This window comes from Salmo salar, chromosome 22 (assembly GCF_965601325.2).
Source record: "Salmo salar chromosome 22, fSalSal1, whole genome shotgun sequence".
NCBI classification, from domain to species: Eukaryota; Metazoa; Chordata; class Actinopteri; order Salmoniformes; family Salmonidae; genus Salmo; species Salmo salar.
In genome coordinates this window covers 64,858,583-64,874,193 of record NC_138312.1, presented here as the reverse complement: position 1 = coordinate 64,874,193, position 15,611 = coordinate 64,858,583, and the positions used below count along the sequence as shown (strand labels likewise).

General features: G+C 46.0%; 1 protein-coding gene across 1 annotated transcript in view; it reads right to left on the bottom strand.

The window, feature by feature from the left end:
- Window positions 1–846: 846 nt before the first annotated feature.
- Window positions 847–15,611, bottom strand: part of iqsec1b (IQ motif and Sec7 domain ArfGEF 1b) — a 45,026-nt gene continuing 30,261 nt past the window's right edge. Inside the window, exons 11-12 of the mRNA XM_082967769.1 lie at window positions 11,815–11,864; window positions 847–4,114 (exon numbers count right to left, since the gene is read on the bottom strand). Of these exons, the coding sequence (XP_082823895.1) occupies window positions 3,623–4,114; window positions 11,815–11,864 (542 nt within the window). The 3' untranslated portion in view covers window positions 847–3,622. The remainder of the gene's footprint in view (window positions 4,115–11,814; window positions 11,865–15,611) is intronic.

Sequence of the window (15,611 nt, the reverse complement as noted above, 5' to 3'; positions counted from 1 at the left end):
AATATTTTGGGTCCATGGCCAGGAAACTCCCCAGACATTAATCCCATTGAGAACTTGTGGTCAATCCTCAAGAGGCAGGTGGACAAACAAAAACCCACAAATTCTGACAAACTCCAAGCATTGATTATGCAAGAAGGGGCTGCCATCAGTCAGGATGTGGCCCAGAAGTTAGTTGACAGCATGCCAGGGCATGCCAGGGGCTTCCCTGTGGCTCAGTTGAGCATCTGCTAAATGACTAAAATGTAAATGTAGATTGCAGTGGTATTGAAAAAGAAGGGTCAACACTGCAAATATTGACTCTTTGCATCAACTTCATGTAATTGTCAATAAAAGCCTTTGACACTTATGAAATGCTTGTAATTATACTTCAGTATTCCATAGTAACATCTGACAAAAATATCTAAAGACACTGAAGCAGAAAACTTTGTGAAAATTAATATTTATGTCATTCTCAAAACTTTTGGCCACGACTGTACTTCCCGAAGACAGCCAGTCAATCTGTTTTACTGTGAAACCAAACACTGACACAATGAGAGTCATTCAGCTGTCAGCTAGTCGTTCTGCTAGGCTTCAGCCCGCTAGGTTCAGGCTTCAGCCCGCTAGGTTCAGGCTTCAGCCTGCTAGGTTCAGCCCACTAGGTTCAGGCTTCAGCCCGCTAGGTTCAGCCCGCTAGGTTCAGGCCGCTAGATTCAGCCCGCTAGATTCAGCCCGCTAGGTTCAGGCTTCAGCCCGCTAGGTTCAGCCCGCTAGGCTAGCATAGAATCCCACCCGTCTCCTATACCTGTCCTTCAAATCAAAACATGAAACCTCTTTAAGCAAAACACAGATTTCATCCAATACATCCTGCAAAATCAAATGCATGTTTTATTAGCCTCTAAATTAAAAAAATAAATAAAACAGTGGTAGGGTTCAGCCAGACTGCTGGGTGGAGGTGAATACATATAAATCAGTGGTAGGGTTCAGCCAGACTGCTGGGTGGAGGTGAATCCATATAAATCAGTGGTAGGGTTCAGCCAGACTGCTGGGTGGAGGTGAATCCATATAAATCAGTGGTAGGATTCAGCCAGACTGCTGGGTGGAGGTGAATCCATATACATCAGTGGTAGGGTTCAGCCAGACTGCTGGGTGGAAGTTGAGGTGAATCCATGAAGAGGTCCAGAGTTCGGCTATGTTCTGTTTTCCTTCCCCACCCGAGACAGACCCGGTTTTATCCAGTTTAAACTGGACTGAACCGGTCAGTAGAACAGTAAACTAGTCTGAAGCAGTTTGGAGCACAGTGATTCCACTTTGAACCAGTCTGATCCGGTTTGTCTCAATGAAGCACAGTGACTAACCCAGCTGAGATCCGGGCTGTGGAACCAGAACCAGCCAGGTAGAATCCTCACAGTTCTAATGCAAAGGTAATCAGATATATACACTGATAAGCTTAATAACTAATACAAGCTTTGATAGGCTTATTGATCAGAATAGTGAAACTATACCACAGGTCTGCTACGTAAATAGAGTATAATACTGCCTTATGGAACCATGGTCTGTTAACAACAATAATAACAACAGTTGATTATATTATTATCATTATTTATACAAAATACATTAATATGCACGATATACACAAAGCAAAGTGACTAAATTAGTCAATGCTTTAATAATTGGCACAGTTATTTATGTCTGTTATTGTACAGGCAATGAGCTGCCAATATCACAGTGATATGACACCTACGGCCAGGCTGCATTACAACACCGGAAACAGCTGCTAGCTCTGGTTATAAACTGACTGTCACGCTGGGCTACACATTCTGAAGTCAGGCTGTTACTATTGAGAAACGTTTTCTGCTTCTGCCGACACTAGTAGGCAAGTAATAATATATGTGATAAATATTCCCAGTAATTCCTTGATTGATAAAAAAACAGAAAACAGATAAAGATTTAGATAGATGTATATTTTAAATAGCCATGGTGTTGACTTGCTTGGTAAGGAGAAGAAAGACATAATGTAGATATCATTTTAAAACCAGTTGTACTAAAGGATCAGTCTAGAGGAGCACGTCTTTAGTTAAACCAGTTGTACTAAAGGATCAGTCTAGAGGAACGCGTCTGTAGTTAAACCAGTTGTACTAAAGGATCAGTCTAGAGGAGCGCGTCTGTAGTTAAACCAGTTGCACTAAAGGATCAGTCTAGAGGAGCGCGTCTGTAGTTAAACCAGTTGCACTAAAGGATCAGTCTAGAGGAACGCGTCTGTAGTTAAACCAGTTGCACTAAAGGATCAGTCTAGAGGAGCGCGTCTGTAGTTAAACCAGTTGTACTAAAGGATCAGTCTAGAGGAGCACGTCTGTAGTTAAACCAGTTGTACTAAAGGATCAGTCTAGAGGAACGCGTCTGTAGTTAAACCAGTGGTACTAAAGGATCAGTCTAGAGGAGCGCGTCTGTAGTTAAACCAGTTGTACTAAAGGATCAGTCTAGAGGAACACGTCTGTAGTTAAACCAGTTGTACTAAAGGATCAGTCTAGAAGAACACGTCTGTAGTTAAACCAGTTGTACTAAAGGATCAGTCTAGAGGAGCGCGTCTGTAGTTAAACCAGTTGCACTAAAGGATCAGTCTAGAAGAACGCGTCTGTAGTTAAACCAGTTGCACTAAAGGATCAGTCTAGAGGAGCGCGTCTTTAGTTAAACCAGTTGCACTAAAGGATCAGTCTAGAGGAGCGCGTCTGTAGTTAAACCAGTTGCACTAAAGGATCAGTCTAGAAGAACACGTCTGTAGTTAAACCAGTTGTACTAAAGGATCAGTCTAGAGGAGCGCGTCTGTAGTTAAACCAGTTGCACTAAAGGATCAGTCTAGAGGAGCACGTCTGTAGTTAAACCAGTTGTACTAAAGGATCAGTCTAGAAGAACGCGTCTGTAGTTAAACCAGTTGCACTAAAGGATCAGTCTAGAGGAGCACGTCTGTAGTTAAACCAGTTGTACTAAAGGATCAGTCTAGAGGAGCGCGTCTGTAGTTAAACCAGTTGCACTAAAGGATCAGTCTAGAGGAGCGCGTCTGTAGTTAAACCAGTTGTACTAAAGGATCAGTCTAGAGGAACACGTCTGTAGTTAAACCAGTGGTACTAAAGGATCAGTCTAGAGGAACACGTCTGTAGTTAAACCAGTTGCACTAAAGGATCAGTCTAAAGTTAATTTCCTCAAATTCTGTACATTTTGCCATTGTGTATTGTATTAGTCTAACTCTCAACAATAAGTTAAGACACCAACTGTTCCCCCCCCCCCCCCCCAAAAAAATATATGTTTTAATTGCTCATGCGTCTCGAGTTGCCCATTCCTGGTCTAGAGGAAGATGTACTTTCTACGGTCTTAAGGTTGGCGATTAATTGTACGGACAGTTGGGAGGTACTTCTGCCAGACCCAGTCAACTGGAGAACACCATGGCTGGGCCATGGAACCTCCTCTTCTCCGTCTCCCTTGGAGGCTCTCTGGCTGAGGTGAGAATTCAGTCTAGATATACATAATGTCAATCCAAACAACCATGTCCCGGTCCTGGTCAGCAGTCAGAGACATCTGTCCCCATTGTCTCCTGTAGGTCCAGTAGGGGACAGGAGCTCTAACCAGAGGTCCTGCCATCCATCCGTCCCTAGTCTGTCTTTAGGAGCTGTGTGCGCGTTTCTGTCCTCAAACCACAGTGCTGATGCCGCTGTGTTTGGGCTTGGTGGAGGAGGGAGTAGGGGTGGGAGGCAGTGGGTGGTGGTGAGGAGGAGGGGGGGGGAGGAGGAGGATGAGAGGAGGAGAGGGCAGACCCAGGGGCAGGGGCAGGGGGGTGGTAGTGGTGGTGGTGGTGGTAGGGTGGAGGGTTCTGGCAGTACTGGGCTCCTTGAAGCAACTGGGCCTGTGTATCTGCCTGGCTCTGGGCCGTCTGGAGTAGGTTGGAGGGATGCACGGTACGGAAGTTGAGGGTGGGGTGCTGGGGGGACAAGGAGGGGGACTTGGCCCTCTTGGTCCCGAACAAAGAGCCCAGGAGGGAAGAGGAGGTGTTGGGGACGGAGTGTCCTCTGGAAGGACCGTCTCTGTCTCGGGAAGACGTGGCTCTGCGTCTCATGTGGGGACTGGGGTTGCTAATGATGGAGCCCTGTGGACCAGAGAGGACAGTTAGGACACAGACAGAGCAATCAGTCACACTGTGAAGTTACTAAACAGTGGTTTCACTGTGGACCAGAGAGGACAGTTAGGACATACTGCAGACTTGGCAACCATTTCTCAGGGCAGACCAGACAATTGGTGAACCACTGATCAACTAACCTGGTCCTGGAGAGATATAGGAATGTGCAGGGTTTCTCTCTACCCCAACACAAATGCCAGCTAATCGACTGGTCATTAAGACCTTGAAAAGCTGAATCAGGTTGTGTCAGTGCAGGGCTCGAACAAAAGCTCCCACATCATGTAGCTCTTTAGGACTAGGATTGTGGAACACCTCTGTTTTCAGAAACAGAACAGGTGATATTAAACAAGGCTGTTTCTAATGAACCTTCATAGCCATGCTGCATCCGGACCAGGTAGAAGTATTATAAAGGATTATATTATGTTCACACCTGACATTCAAATCAAATCAAATATTATTTGTCAAATACGCCAAATACAACAGGTGTAGACCTTACAGTGAAATGCTGAATACAACAGGTGTAGTAGACCTTACGGTGAAATGCTGAATACAACAGGTGTAGTAGACCTCACAGTGAAATGCTGAATACAACAGGTGTAGTAGACCTCACAGTGAAATGCTGAATACAACAGCTGTAGTAGACCTCACAGTGAAATGCTGAATACAACAGGTGTAGTAGACCTCACAGTGAAATGCTTATTTACACCCGTTAACCAACAAGGCAGAAATAAAGTTAATAAAATATTTACTAAAAATACACCACCGGTCGAAACTTTTAGAACAACTAATCATTCAAGTTTTTTTAATTTTTTATTTTTTTTTACTATTTTCTACATTTTAGAATAATAGTGAAGACATCAAAACTATGAAATAACACATATGGAATCAAGTAGTAACCCCCCAAATATATTTTATATTGAGATTCTTAAAAGTAGCCACCCTTTGCCTTGATGACAGCTTTGCACACTCTTGGTATTCTCTCAACCAGCTTCATGCCATGCGGTAGTAGAGAGAACAGTCTATGACTGGGGTGGCTGGGGTCTTTGACAATTTTTGTGCCATCCTCTGACACCGCATAGTATATAGGTCCTGGATGTCAGGAAGATTGGCCCCAGTGATGTACTGGGCTGTACGCACTACCCTCTGTAGCGCCTTACGGTCAGATGCCGAGCAGTTGCCATACCAGGCGGTGATGCAACCGGTTAGGATGCTCTCGATGGTGCAGCTGTAGACATTTTTGAGGATCTAGGGACCAATGCCAAATCTTTTCAGTCTCCTGAGGGGGAAAAGGTGTTGTTGTGCCAGCCTCACAACTGTCTTGGTGTGTTTGGACCATGATAGCTGATTGGTGATGTGGACACCAAGGAACTTGAAACTCTTGACTCGCTCCATTTCAGTCCCTTCGATGTTATTGGGGACCTGTTCGACCCTTCTTTTCCTATACTTCACAATAAGCTTCTTTGGCTTGGTCAAATTGAGAGAGTGGTTGTTGTCCTGTCACCACACTGCCAGGTCTCTGACCTCCTCCCTATAGGCAGTCTCATCGTTGTCGGTGATCAGGCCTACCACTGTTGTGTTGTCGGCAAACTTAACGATGGTGTTGAGATGTGCTTGGCCACGCAGTCGTGGATGAACATGGAGTACAAGAGGGGACTAAGCAAGCACCGCTGAGGGGCCAAAATGTTGAGGATCAGCATGGCGGTTGTGTTGCTGCCTACCCTCACCACCTGGGGGCGGCTCGTCAGGAAGTCCAGGATCCAGTTGCAGAGGGAGGTGTTTAGTCCCAGGGTCCTTAGCTTAGTGATGAGCTTTGTGGGCACTATGGTGTTGAACCCTGAGCTGTAGTCAATGAATAGCATTCTCACATAGGTGTTCCTTTTGTTCAGGTGGGAAAGGGCAGTGTGAAGTGCAATAGAGATTGCATCATCTGTGGATCTGTTGGGGCAGAATGCGATTTGGAGTGGGTCTAGGGTTTCTGGGATAATGGTGTTGATGTGAGTCATGACCAGCCTTTCAAAGCACTTCATGGCTACAGACGTGAGTGCTACGGGGCGGTAATCATTTAGGCAGGTTACCTTAGTGTTCTTGGGCACAGGGACTATGGTGGTCTTGAAACATATTCCAGACTCGACCAGGGAGAGGTTAAAAATGTCAGTGAAGACACTTGCCAGTTGGTCAGCGCATGCTTTGAGTACACGTCCTGGTAATCCGTCTGGCCCCGCGGCTTTGTGAATGTTGACCTGTTTAAATATCTTGCTCACATAGGCTACCGTGATCACATAGTACCAGCTGTTCCGGATGACTTTCATGCTTTCTTCAGTTTTGCTTGCCTCGAAACGTGTTAACCCTCGCAAGGCTGCAGGCCCAGACGGCATCTCCGGCCGCGTCCTCAGAGCATGCGCAGACCAGCTGGCTAGTGTGTTTACAGACATATTCAATCAAACCTTATCCCAGTCTGCTGTCCCCACATGCTTCAAGAGGGCAACCATTATTCCTGTTCCCAAGAAAGCAAAGGTAACTGAGCTAAATGACTACCGCCCCGTAGCACTCACTTCCATCATCATTAAGTGCTTTGAGAGACTAGTCAAGGACCATATCACCTGACACCCTAGACCCACTCCAATTTGCTTACCGCCCTAATAGGTCCACAGACGACGCAATCGCCATCACACTGCACACTGCCCTAACCCATCTGGACAAGAGGAATACCTATGTAAGAATGCTGTTCATCGATTACAGCTCAGCATTTAACACCATAGTACCCTCCAAACTCGTCATTAAGCTCGAGACCCTGGGTCTCGACCCCGCCCTGTGCAACTGGGTCCTGGACTTCCTGACGGGCCGCCCCCAGGTGGTGAGGGTAGGTAACAACATCTCCACCCCACTGATCCTCAACACTAGGTCCCCACAAGGGTGCGTTCTCAGCCCTCTCCTGTACTGCCTGTTCACCCACGACTGAGTGGCCATGCACGCCTCCAACTCAATCATCAAGTCTGCAGACGACACTACAGTGGTAGGCTTGATTACCAACAACAACGAGACGGCCTACAGGGAGGAGGTGAGGGCCCTCGGAGTGTGGTGTCAGGAAAATAACCTCACACTCAATGTCAACAAAACAAAGGAGATGATCGTGGACTTCAGGAAACAGCAGAGGGAGCAGCCCCCTATCTACATTGACGGGACAGTAGTGGAGAGGGTGGAGAGTTTTAAGTTCCTTGGCGTACACATCACGGACAAACTGAAATGGTCCACCCACACAGACAGCGTGGTGAAGAAGGCGCAGCAGCGCCTCTTCAACCTCAGGAGGCTGAAGAAATTCGGCTTGTCACCAAAAACACTCAAACTTTTACAGATGCACAATCGAGAGCATCCTGTCGGGCTGTATCACCGCCTGGTACGGCAGCTGCTCCGCCCATAACCGGAAGGCTCTCCAGAGGGTAGTGAGGTCTGCACAACGCATCACCGGGGGCAAACTACCTGCCCTCCAGGACACCTACACCACCCGATGTCACAGGAAGGCCAAAAAGATCATCAAGGACAATAAGCACCTGAGCCACTGCCTGTTCACCCCGCTATCATCCAGAAGGCGAGGTCAGTACAGGTGCATCAAAGCTGGGACCGAGAAACTGAAAAACAGCTTCTATCTCAAGGCCATCAGACTGTTAAACAGCCATCACTAACATTGAGTGGCTGCTGCCAACATACTAACTCAACTCCAGCCACTTTAATAATGGAAAAATTGATGTAATCAATTTATCACTAGCCACTTTAAACAATGGCACTTTATATAATGTTTACATACCCTACATTACTTATCTCATATGTATATACTGTACTCTATACCATCTACTGCATCTTGCCATCTTGATGTAATGTATCACTAGCCACTTTAAACAATGCCGCTTTGTGTTTCATACCCTACATTACTCATCTCATATGTATATACTGTACTCTATACCATCTACTGCATCTGGCCTATGCCGTTCGGCCATCACTCATTTATATATTTTTATGTACATATTCGTATTCATTCCTTTACACTTGTGTGTATAAGGTAGTTGTGGAATTGTTAGGTTATATTACTTGTTAGATATTACTGCATGGTCGGAACTAGAAGCACAAGCATTTCGCTACACTTGCATTAACATCTGCTAACCATGTGTATGTGACAAATACATTTGATTTAAAAAGACATTTAGCTCATCTGGTAGGCACGCGTCACAAGGCAGCTCGCGGCTGGGTTTCCCTTTGTAGTCCGTAATAGTTTTCAAGCCCTGCCACATCCGACGAGTGTCAGAGCCGGTGTGGAAGGATTCAATCTTAGTCCTGTATTGATGCTTTGACTGTTTGATGGTTTGATTGAGGGAATAGAGGGATTTCTTATAAGCATCCGGATTAGTGTCCCGCTCCTTGAAGCGGCAGCTCTAGCCTTTAGCTCAGTGCGGATGTTGCCTGTAATCCTTGGCTTCTGGTTGGGAAATGTACGTACGGTCACTGTGGGGACGACGTCGTCGATGCACTTATTGATGAAGCCGGTGACTGAGGTGGTGTACTCCTCAATGCCATTAAATGAATCCCGGAACATATTCCAGTCTGTGCTAACAAAACAGTCCTGTAGCTTAGCATCAGCATCATCTGACCACTTCCGTATTGAGCGAGTCACTGGTACATCCTGCTTTAGTTGTTGCTTGTAAACTGGAATAGAATTATGGTCAGATTTGCCAAATGGAGGGAGATGGAGAGCTTTGTATTCATCTCTGTGTGTTTTATAAAGGTGGTGTAGAGTTTCTTTCCTCTGATTGCACATGTGACATGTAGAAATGAAGTAAAACGTATTTAAGTTTACCTGTATTAAAGACCCCGGCCATTAGGAGCTCCTTTTCTGGATGAGCGTTTTCTGGTTTGCTTATGGCCTTATACAGCTCGTTGAGTGCGGTCTTAGTGCCATCATCGGTCTGTGGTGGTAAATAGACGGCTATGAATAATATAGATGAAAACTCTCTTGGTAGATAGTGTGGTCTACAGCTTATCATGAGGTATTCTACCTCAGGTGAGCAATAACTATAGATGAAAACTCTCTTGGTAGATAGTGTGGTCTACAGCTTATCATGAGGTATTCTACCTCAGGTGAGCAATAACTAAATATTAGACATCGTGCAAAAGCAACTATTGACAAATAGACACACACCCTCGCCCCTCTCGTCAACCAGACGTAGCTGCTCTGTCCTGCCGAAACACGGAGAAGCCAGCCAGCTCTATATTATCTGTGTCGTCGTTCAGCCAAGTCTCGATGATACATAAGTAATTGCAGTTTTTAATGTCCCGTTGGTAGGATAGTCTTAATCGCAGATTGTCCAGTTTGTTTTCCAATGACTGCACGTTGGCCAATAATACAGAGGGAAGTGGTGGTTTACCTACTCGTCAGCAAATTCTTACAAGACACCCAGCCCTCTTTCCCCCTTTTCTTCCGTCTTTTCTTCACGCTGATGACGGGAATTTGGTTCTTGTCTTGACAAGGCAGTATATCCTTCACGTCGGACTCATTAAAGAAAAAAATCTTCTTCCAGTTCGAGGTAAGTAATCACTGTTCTGATGTCCAGAAGCTATTTTCGGTCATAAGATACGGTAGAAGCAACATTATGTACAAAATGAGTTTCAAACAATGCGAAAAAAAACTAACAAAATAGCACAGTTGATTAGGAGCCAGTAAAATGACAACCCTCCCCTCTGGTGCCTTTATTATTATTTTGTATAATGGACATATAATTCAGCTACACACCTCTCAGTTTTAACTGTCTGTCGATATCTAAGGCACGATGTGCTAGCTGGAACTTTACTTTAAATGAAAACATCTGGGATTGATCAACAATATCGCCATATTGCTGAAAATAGATGAATGACATCTCATGAAATCTCATCTTGTTCCTGACCAATAGGATCTATCATTGCTGCTCTGTCCTGACCTATAGAATGTAGAGTTGCTGCTCTGTCCTGACCAATAGGATCCATCATTGCTGCTCTGTCCTGACCTATAGAATGTAGAGTTGCTGCTCTGTCCTGACCAATAGGATCCATCATTGCTGCTCTGTCCTGACCTATAGAATGTAGAGTTGCTGCTCTGTAGCTCAGTAGAGGAGGAGTTAGGCTCAGGTAGAGGAGAGTAGAGAGGGTTGGAGAGGAACAGGTTTTCTTGGTGCACAGTGTCACACATGTCTCAGTTGAACAAACAGCAGAAAGAAAACGACAAGAAAATAAAACTAAACAACCAGAAAAGAACAAGAGATCAACGATCAGAGTAACTGTGCGGTGGAGTAATTAGCTGTATTAGTCCATCATGCTGGCAAAATGGACATAAAACAGACTAACAAGAGATCAACGATCAGAGTAACTGTGCGGTGGAGTAATTAGCTGTATTAGTCCATCATGCTGGCAAAATGGACATAAAACAGACTAACAAGAGATCAACGATCAGAGTAACTGTGCGGTGGAGTAATTAGCTGTATTAGTCCATCATGCTGGCAAAATGGACATAAAACAGACTAACAAGAGATCAACGATCAGAGTAACTGTGCGGTGGAGTAATTAACTGTATTAGTCCATCATGCTGGCAAAATGGACATAAAACAGACTAACAAGAGATCAACGATCAGAGTAACTGTGCGGTGGAGTAATTAACTGTATTAGTCCATCATGCTGGCAAAATGGACATAAAACAGACTAACAAGAGATCAACGATCAGAGTAACTGTGCGGTACAGTAATTAACTGTATTAGTCCATCATGCTGGCAAAATGGACATAAAACAGACTAACAAGAGATCAACGATCAGAGTAACTGTGCGGTACAGTAATTAACTGTATTAGTCCATCATGCTGGCAAAATGGACATAAAACAGACTAACAAGAGATCAACGATCAGAGTAACTGTGCGGTGGAGTAATTAGCTGTATTAGTCCATCATGCTGGCAAAATGGACATAAAACAGACTAACAAGAGATCAACGATCAGAGTAACTGTGCGGTGGAGTAATTAGCTGTATTAGTCCATCATGCTGGCAAAATGGACATAAAACAGACTAACAGACAGACTAACAGGCAGGCCAAGCATGCAGCAGGTGGTATCCCGATCCCCTCCTCCACTCCTGAAGACAACCAGGGTGGGGAAGAGGTTGACCCCAGCCACAGACCAGAACAAGTAAGAAACAAAAGATACAGGAACATAGAACAGGGTGGAGGAACAGAGAATAAGATCAGAGAACAGGGTGGAGGAACAGGGAACAGGGTGGAGGAACAGAGAATAAGATCAGAGAACAGGGTGGAGGAACATAAAATAGGAACAGAGAACAGGGTACAGGAACAGGGAACAGGGAACAGGAACAGGGTGCAGGAACAGGGAACAGGGTGCAGGAACAGGGAACAGGGAACAGGGTACAGGAACAGGGAACAGGGAGCAGGGAACAGGGAACAGGGAACAGGGTGCAGGAACAGGGAACAGGGAGCAGGGTACAGGAACAGGGAACAGGGTGCAGGAACAGGGAACAGGGTGCAGGAACAGGGTACAGGGTGTTGTGTGTTCAAAGTGCACAGCATCATCACAGAGCGATACATAAATATAGCGAGAAGCCAGACGCCAGTGACATGCAGTAGAGTGCGATTAGTATCTTCCTACTTACTTCAGTATTTCTGTCTAGTGATCCTGCACTGCTGCGGCGCTCACGCTTACCTGAGCAGGACAGGACAGGCAATAGCAGAGGTTAGACAACCAACCAACATACCTGGCATACAGGAACTATCTGACTTACAGCAGGAACTGGCTGCTAGGGATCTGTACAGGTGAATCTACACTACATATACAAAAGTATGTGGACACACCTTAAAATTAGTGGAATTGACTATTTCAGCCACACCCTTTGCTGACAAATGTATAAAGCCATGTACACAGCCATACAATTTCCATAGACAAACATTGGCAGTAGAATGTCCTTTCTGAAGACCTCAGTGACTTTCAACGTGGCACCGTCATAGGATGCCACCTTTCGAACAAGTCAGTTCATCACATTTCTGCCCTGCTAGAGCTGCCCTGGTAGAGCAGCCCTGCTAGAGCAGCCCTGCTAGAGCAGCCCTGCTAGAGCAGCCCTGGTAGAGCTGCCCTGCTGGAGCTGCCCTGCTAGAGCTGCCCTGCTGGAGCTGCCCTGGTAGAGCTGCCCTGCTAGAGCTGCCCTGGTAGAGCTGCCCTGCTAGAGCAGCCCTGCTAGAGCAGCCCTGGTAGAGCTGCCCTGGTAGAGCTGCCCTGCTAGAGCTGCCCTGCTAGAGCTGCCCTGGTAGAGCTGCCCTGCTTGAGCTGCCCTGCTGGAGCTGCCCTGCTGGAGCTGCCCTGGTAGAGCTGCAAGTTGTTATTTTGAAGTAGAAACATCTAGGAGCAACAACGGCACAACCGTGAAGTGGTAGGCCACACAAGCACACAGAACGGGACAGCCGAGTGCTGAAGCGCTTAAAAATTGTCTGTCCTCGGTTGCAACACTCACTACCGAGTTCCAAATCGCTCTGGAAGCAACGTCAGCACAAGAACTGTTTGTTGGGAGCTTCATTAAATGGGTTTCCATGGCCGCAGCCACACACACACAAGCCTCAGATCACCATACGCAATACCAAGCACTGGCTGGAGTGGTGTAAAGCTCGCCGCCATTGGACTCTGGAGTGATGAATCACGCCTCACCACCTGGCAGTCCAACAGACGAATCTGGGTTTGGCAGATGCCGGGTGAACGCTACCTGCCCCAATGCATAGTGTCAACTGTAAAGTTTGGTGGAGGAGGAAAATTGGTCCGGGGCTGTTTTTCATGGTTCGGACCCCTTAGTTCCAGTGAAGGGAAATCTTAACTCTACAGCATACAATGACATTCTAGATGATTCTGTGCTTCCAACTTTATGGCAACAGTTTGGGGAAGGCCCTTTCCTGTTTCAGCGTGACAATGACACCGTGCAAAAAGCGAGGTCCATTCAGAAGTGGTTTGTCAAGATTGGTGTGGAAGAACTTGACTGGCTTGCACAGAGCCTTGACCTCAACCACGCTGACTGCGAGCCAGGCCTAATCGCCAAACATCAGTGCCTGACCTCACGAATGCTCTTGTGGCTGAATGGAAGCAAGTCCCCACAGCAATGTTCCAACATCAAGTGGAAAGCCTTCCCAGAAGAGTGGAGGCTGTTATAAACTCAGCAAAAAAAAGAAATGTCCTTTTTTCAGGACCCTGTCTTTCAAAGATAATTCATAAAAATCAAAATAACTTCACAGCTCTTCATTGTAAATGGTTTAAACACTGTTTCCCATTCTTGTTCAATGAACCATAAACAATTAATGAACATGCACCTGTGGAACGGTCGTTAAGACACTAACAGCTTATAGACGGTAGGCAATTAGTGTCACAGTTATGAAAACTTAGGTCACTAAAGAGGCCTTTCTACTGACTCTGAAAAACACCAAAAGAAAGATGCCCAGGGTCCCTGCTCATCTGCGTGAACGTGCCTTAAGCATGCTGCAAGGAGGCATGAGGACTGCAGATGTCCGTACTGTGAGACGCCTAAGACAGCGCTACAGGGAGACAGGACGGACAGCTGATCGTCCTCGCAGTGGCAGACCACGTGTAACAACACCTGCACAGGATTGGTACATCCGAACATCACACCTGCGGGACAGGTATAGGATGGCAACAACAACTGCCCGAGTTACACCAGGAATGCACAATCCTTCCATCAGTGCTCAGTCTGTCTGCAATAGGCTGAGAGAGGCTGGACTGAGGGCTTGTAGGCCTGTTGTAAGGCAGGTCCTCAGCAGACATCACCGGCAACAATGTCGCCTATGGGCACAAACCCACCATCGCTGGACCAGACAGGACTGGCAAAAAGTGCTCATCACTGACGAGTCGTTATCGTCGAAGGAATGAGCATTACACCGAGGCCTGTACTCTGGAGTGGGATCGATTTGGAGGTGGAGGGTCCGTCATGGTCTGGGGCGGAGTGTCACAGCATCATCGGACTGAGCTTGTTGTCATTGCAGGCAATCTCAACTCTGTTCGTTGAGTGGGGTATCATCTCACAGCAAGAACTGGCAAATCTAGTGTAGTCCATGAGGAGGAGATGCACTGCAGTACTTAATGCAGCTGGTGGCCACACCAGATACTGACTCTTACTTTTTGACCCAACCACCCCCTTTGTTCAGGGACACATTATTCCATTTCTGTTAGCCACATGTCTGTGGAACTTGTTCAGTTTGTCTCAGTTGTTGAATCTTGTTATGTTCATACAAATATTTACACATGTTAAGTTCGCTGAAAATAAACGCAGTTGACAGTGAGAGGACGTTTCTTTTTTTGCTGAGTTTAGCAGCAAAAGGGGGGACCAACTCCATATTAATGCTCATGATTTTGGAATGAGATGTTTGACCAGCAGGTGTCCACATACACTACATGATCAAAAGTATCATCCTTACTGCAAAGCTGTAGGTCTGTATTATAGGTTTTGGTTTTTGTATTTATGTTTTTGAATTTGGACTTTAGCACATAGGGCGCACCGAGTGATGTCAATGTGTTACACCTGAGCTGGTTGCCATCTCGTTAGTCAGTGTGTTTCACCTGTGCTGGCCCAGGTGCTATTTAAGAGTGTCTGGCCCAGTGCTTCAATTGTCTTGATAGATGTGGAGGGTTAACACCTTCAGTTGTCTTGATAGATGTGGAGGGTTAACACCTTCAGTTGTCTTGATAGATGTGGAGGGTTAAACACCTTCAGTTGTCTTGATAGATGTGGAGGGTTTAACTCCTTCAGTTGTCTTGATAGATGTGGAGGGTTTAACTCCTTCAGTTGTCTTGATAGATGTGGAGGGTTTAACTCCTTCAGTTGTCTTGATAGATGTGGAGGGTTTAACTCCTTCAGTTGGCGCTCCCTATTTTATTTCTAGAAAAGCATTGCTTTGTCTGATCTTCGCCGTTTTCGTTTTGCACCACCCTTTTGGTTTGCTTCCTGTCTAAGTTTGGGTTTTTCTTGTGTTTGCCTCTTACTGAGCGCTCATGATGGGTGTCTCTTAGGTCCCAGTTGTTGTCGCTAGTCATCTTTCAGTCTGTTAGTTCTCTCTTCTGTTTGAGCGACATTTTGTTTTTTCTCGCTGGGGAACGCATGTCTGCCTAGTGGCCACTAGGGGGTGTCTTGTCAGCGACAGCTACATTTACATTTTAGTCATTTAGCAGACGCTCTTATCCAGAGCGACTTACAGTAGTGAATGCATACATTTAATTTCATGCATTTTTTTTTTTTTTTTTGTACTGGCCCCCCGTGGGAATCGAACCCACAACCCTGGCGATGCAAACACCATGCTCTACCAACTGAGCCACAGGGAAGGCCAGTATGTATAACACACCATGCTCTACCAACTGAGCCACAGGGAAGCTATAACCAGTCTCATGGAGGAATGGGGGTCACAG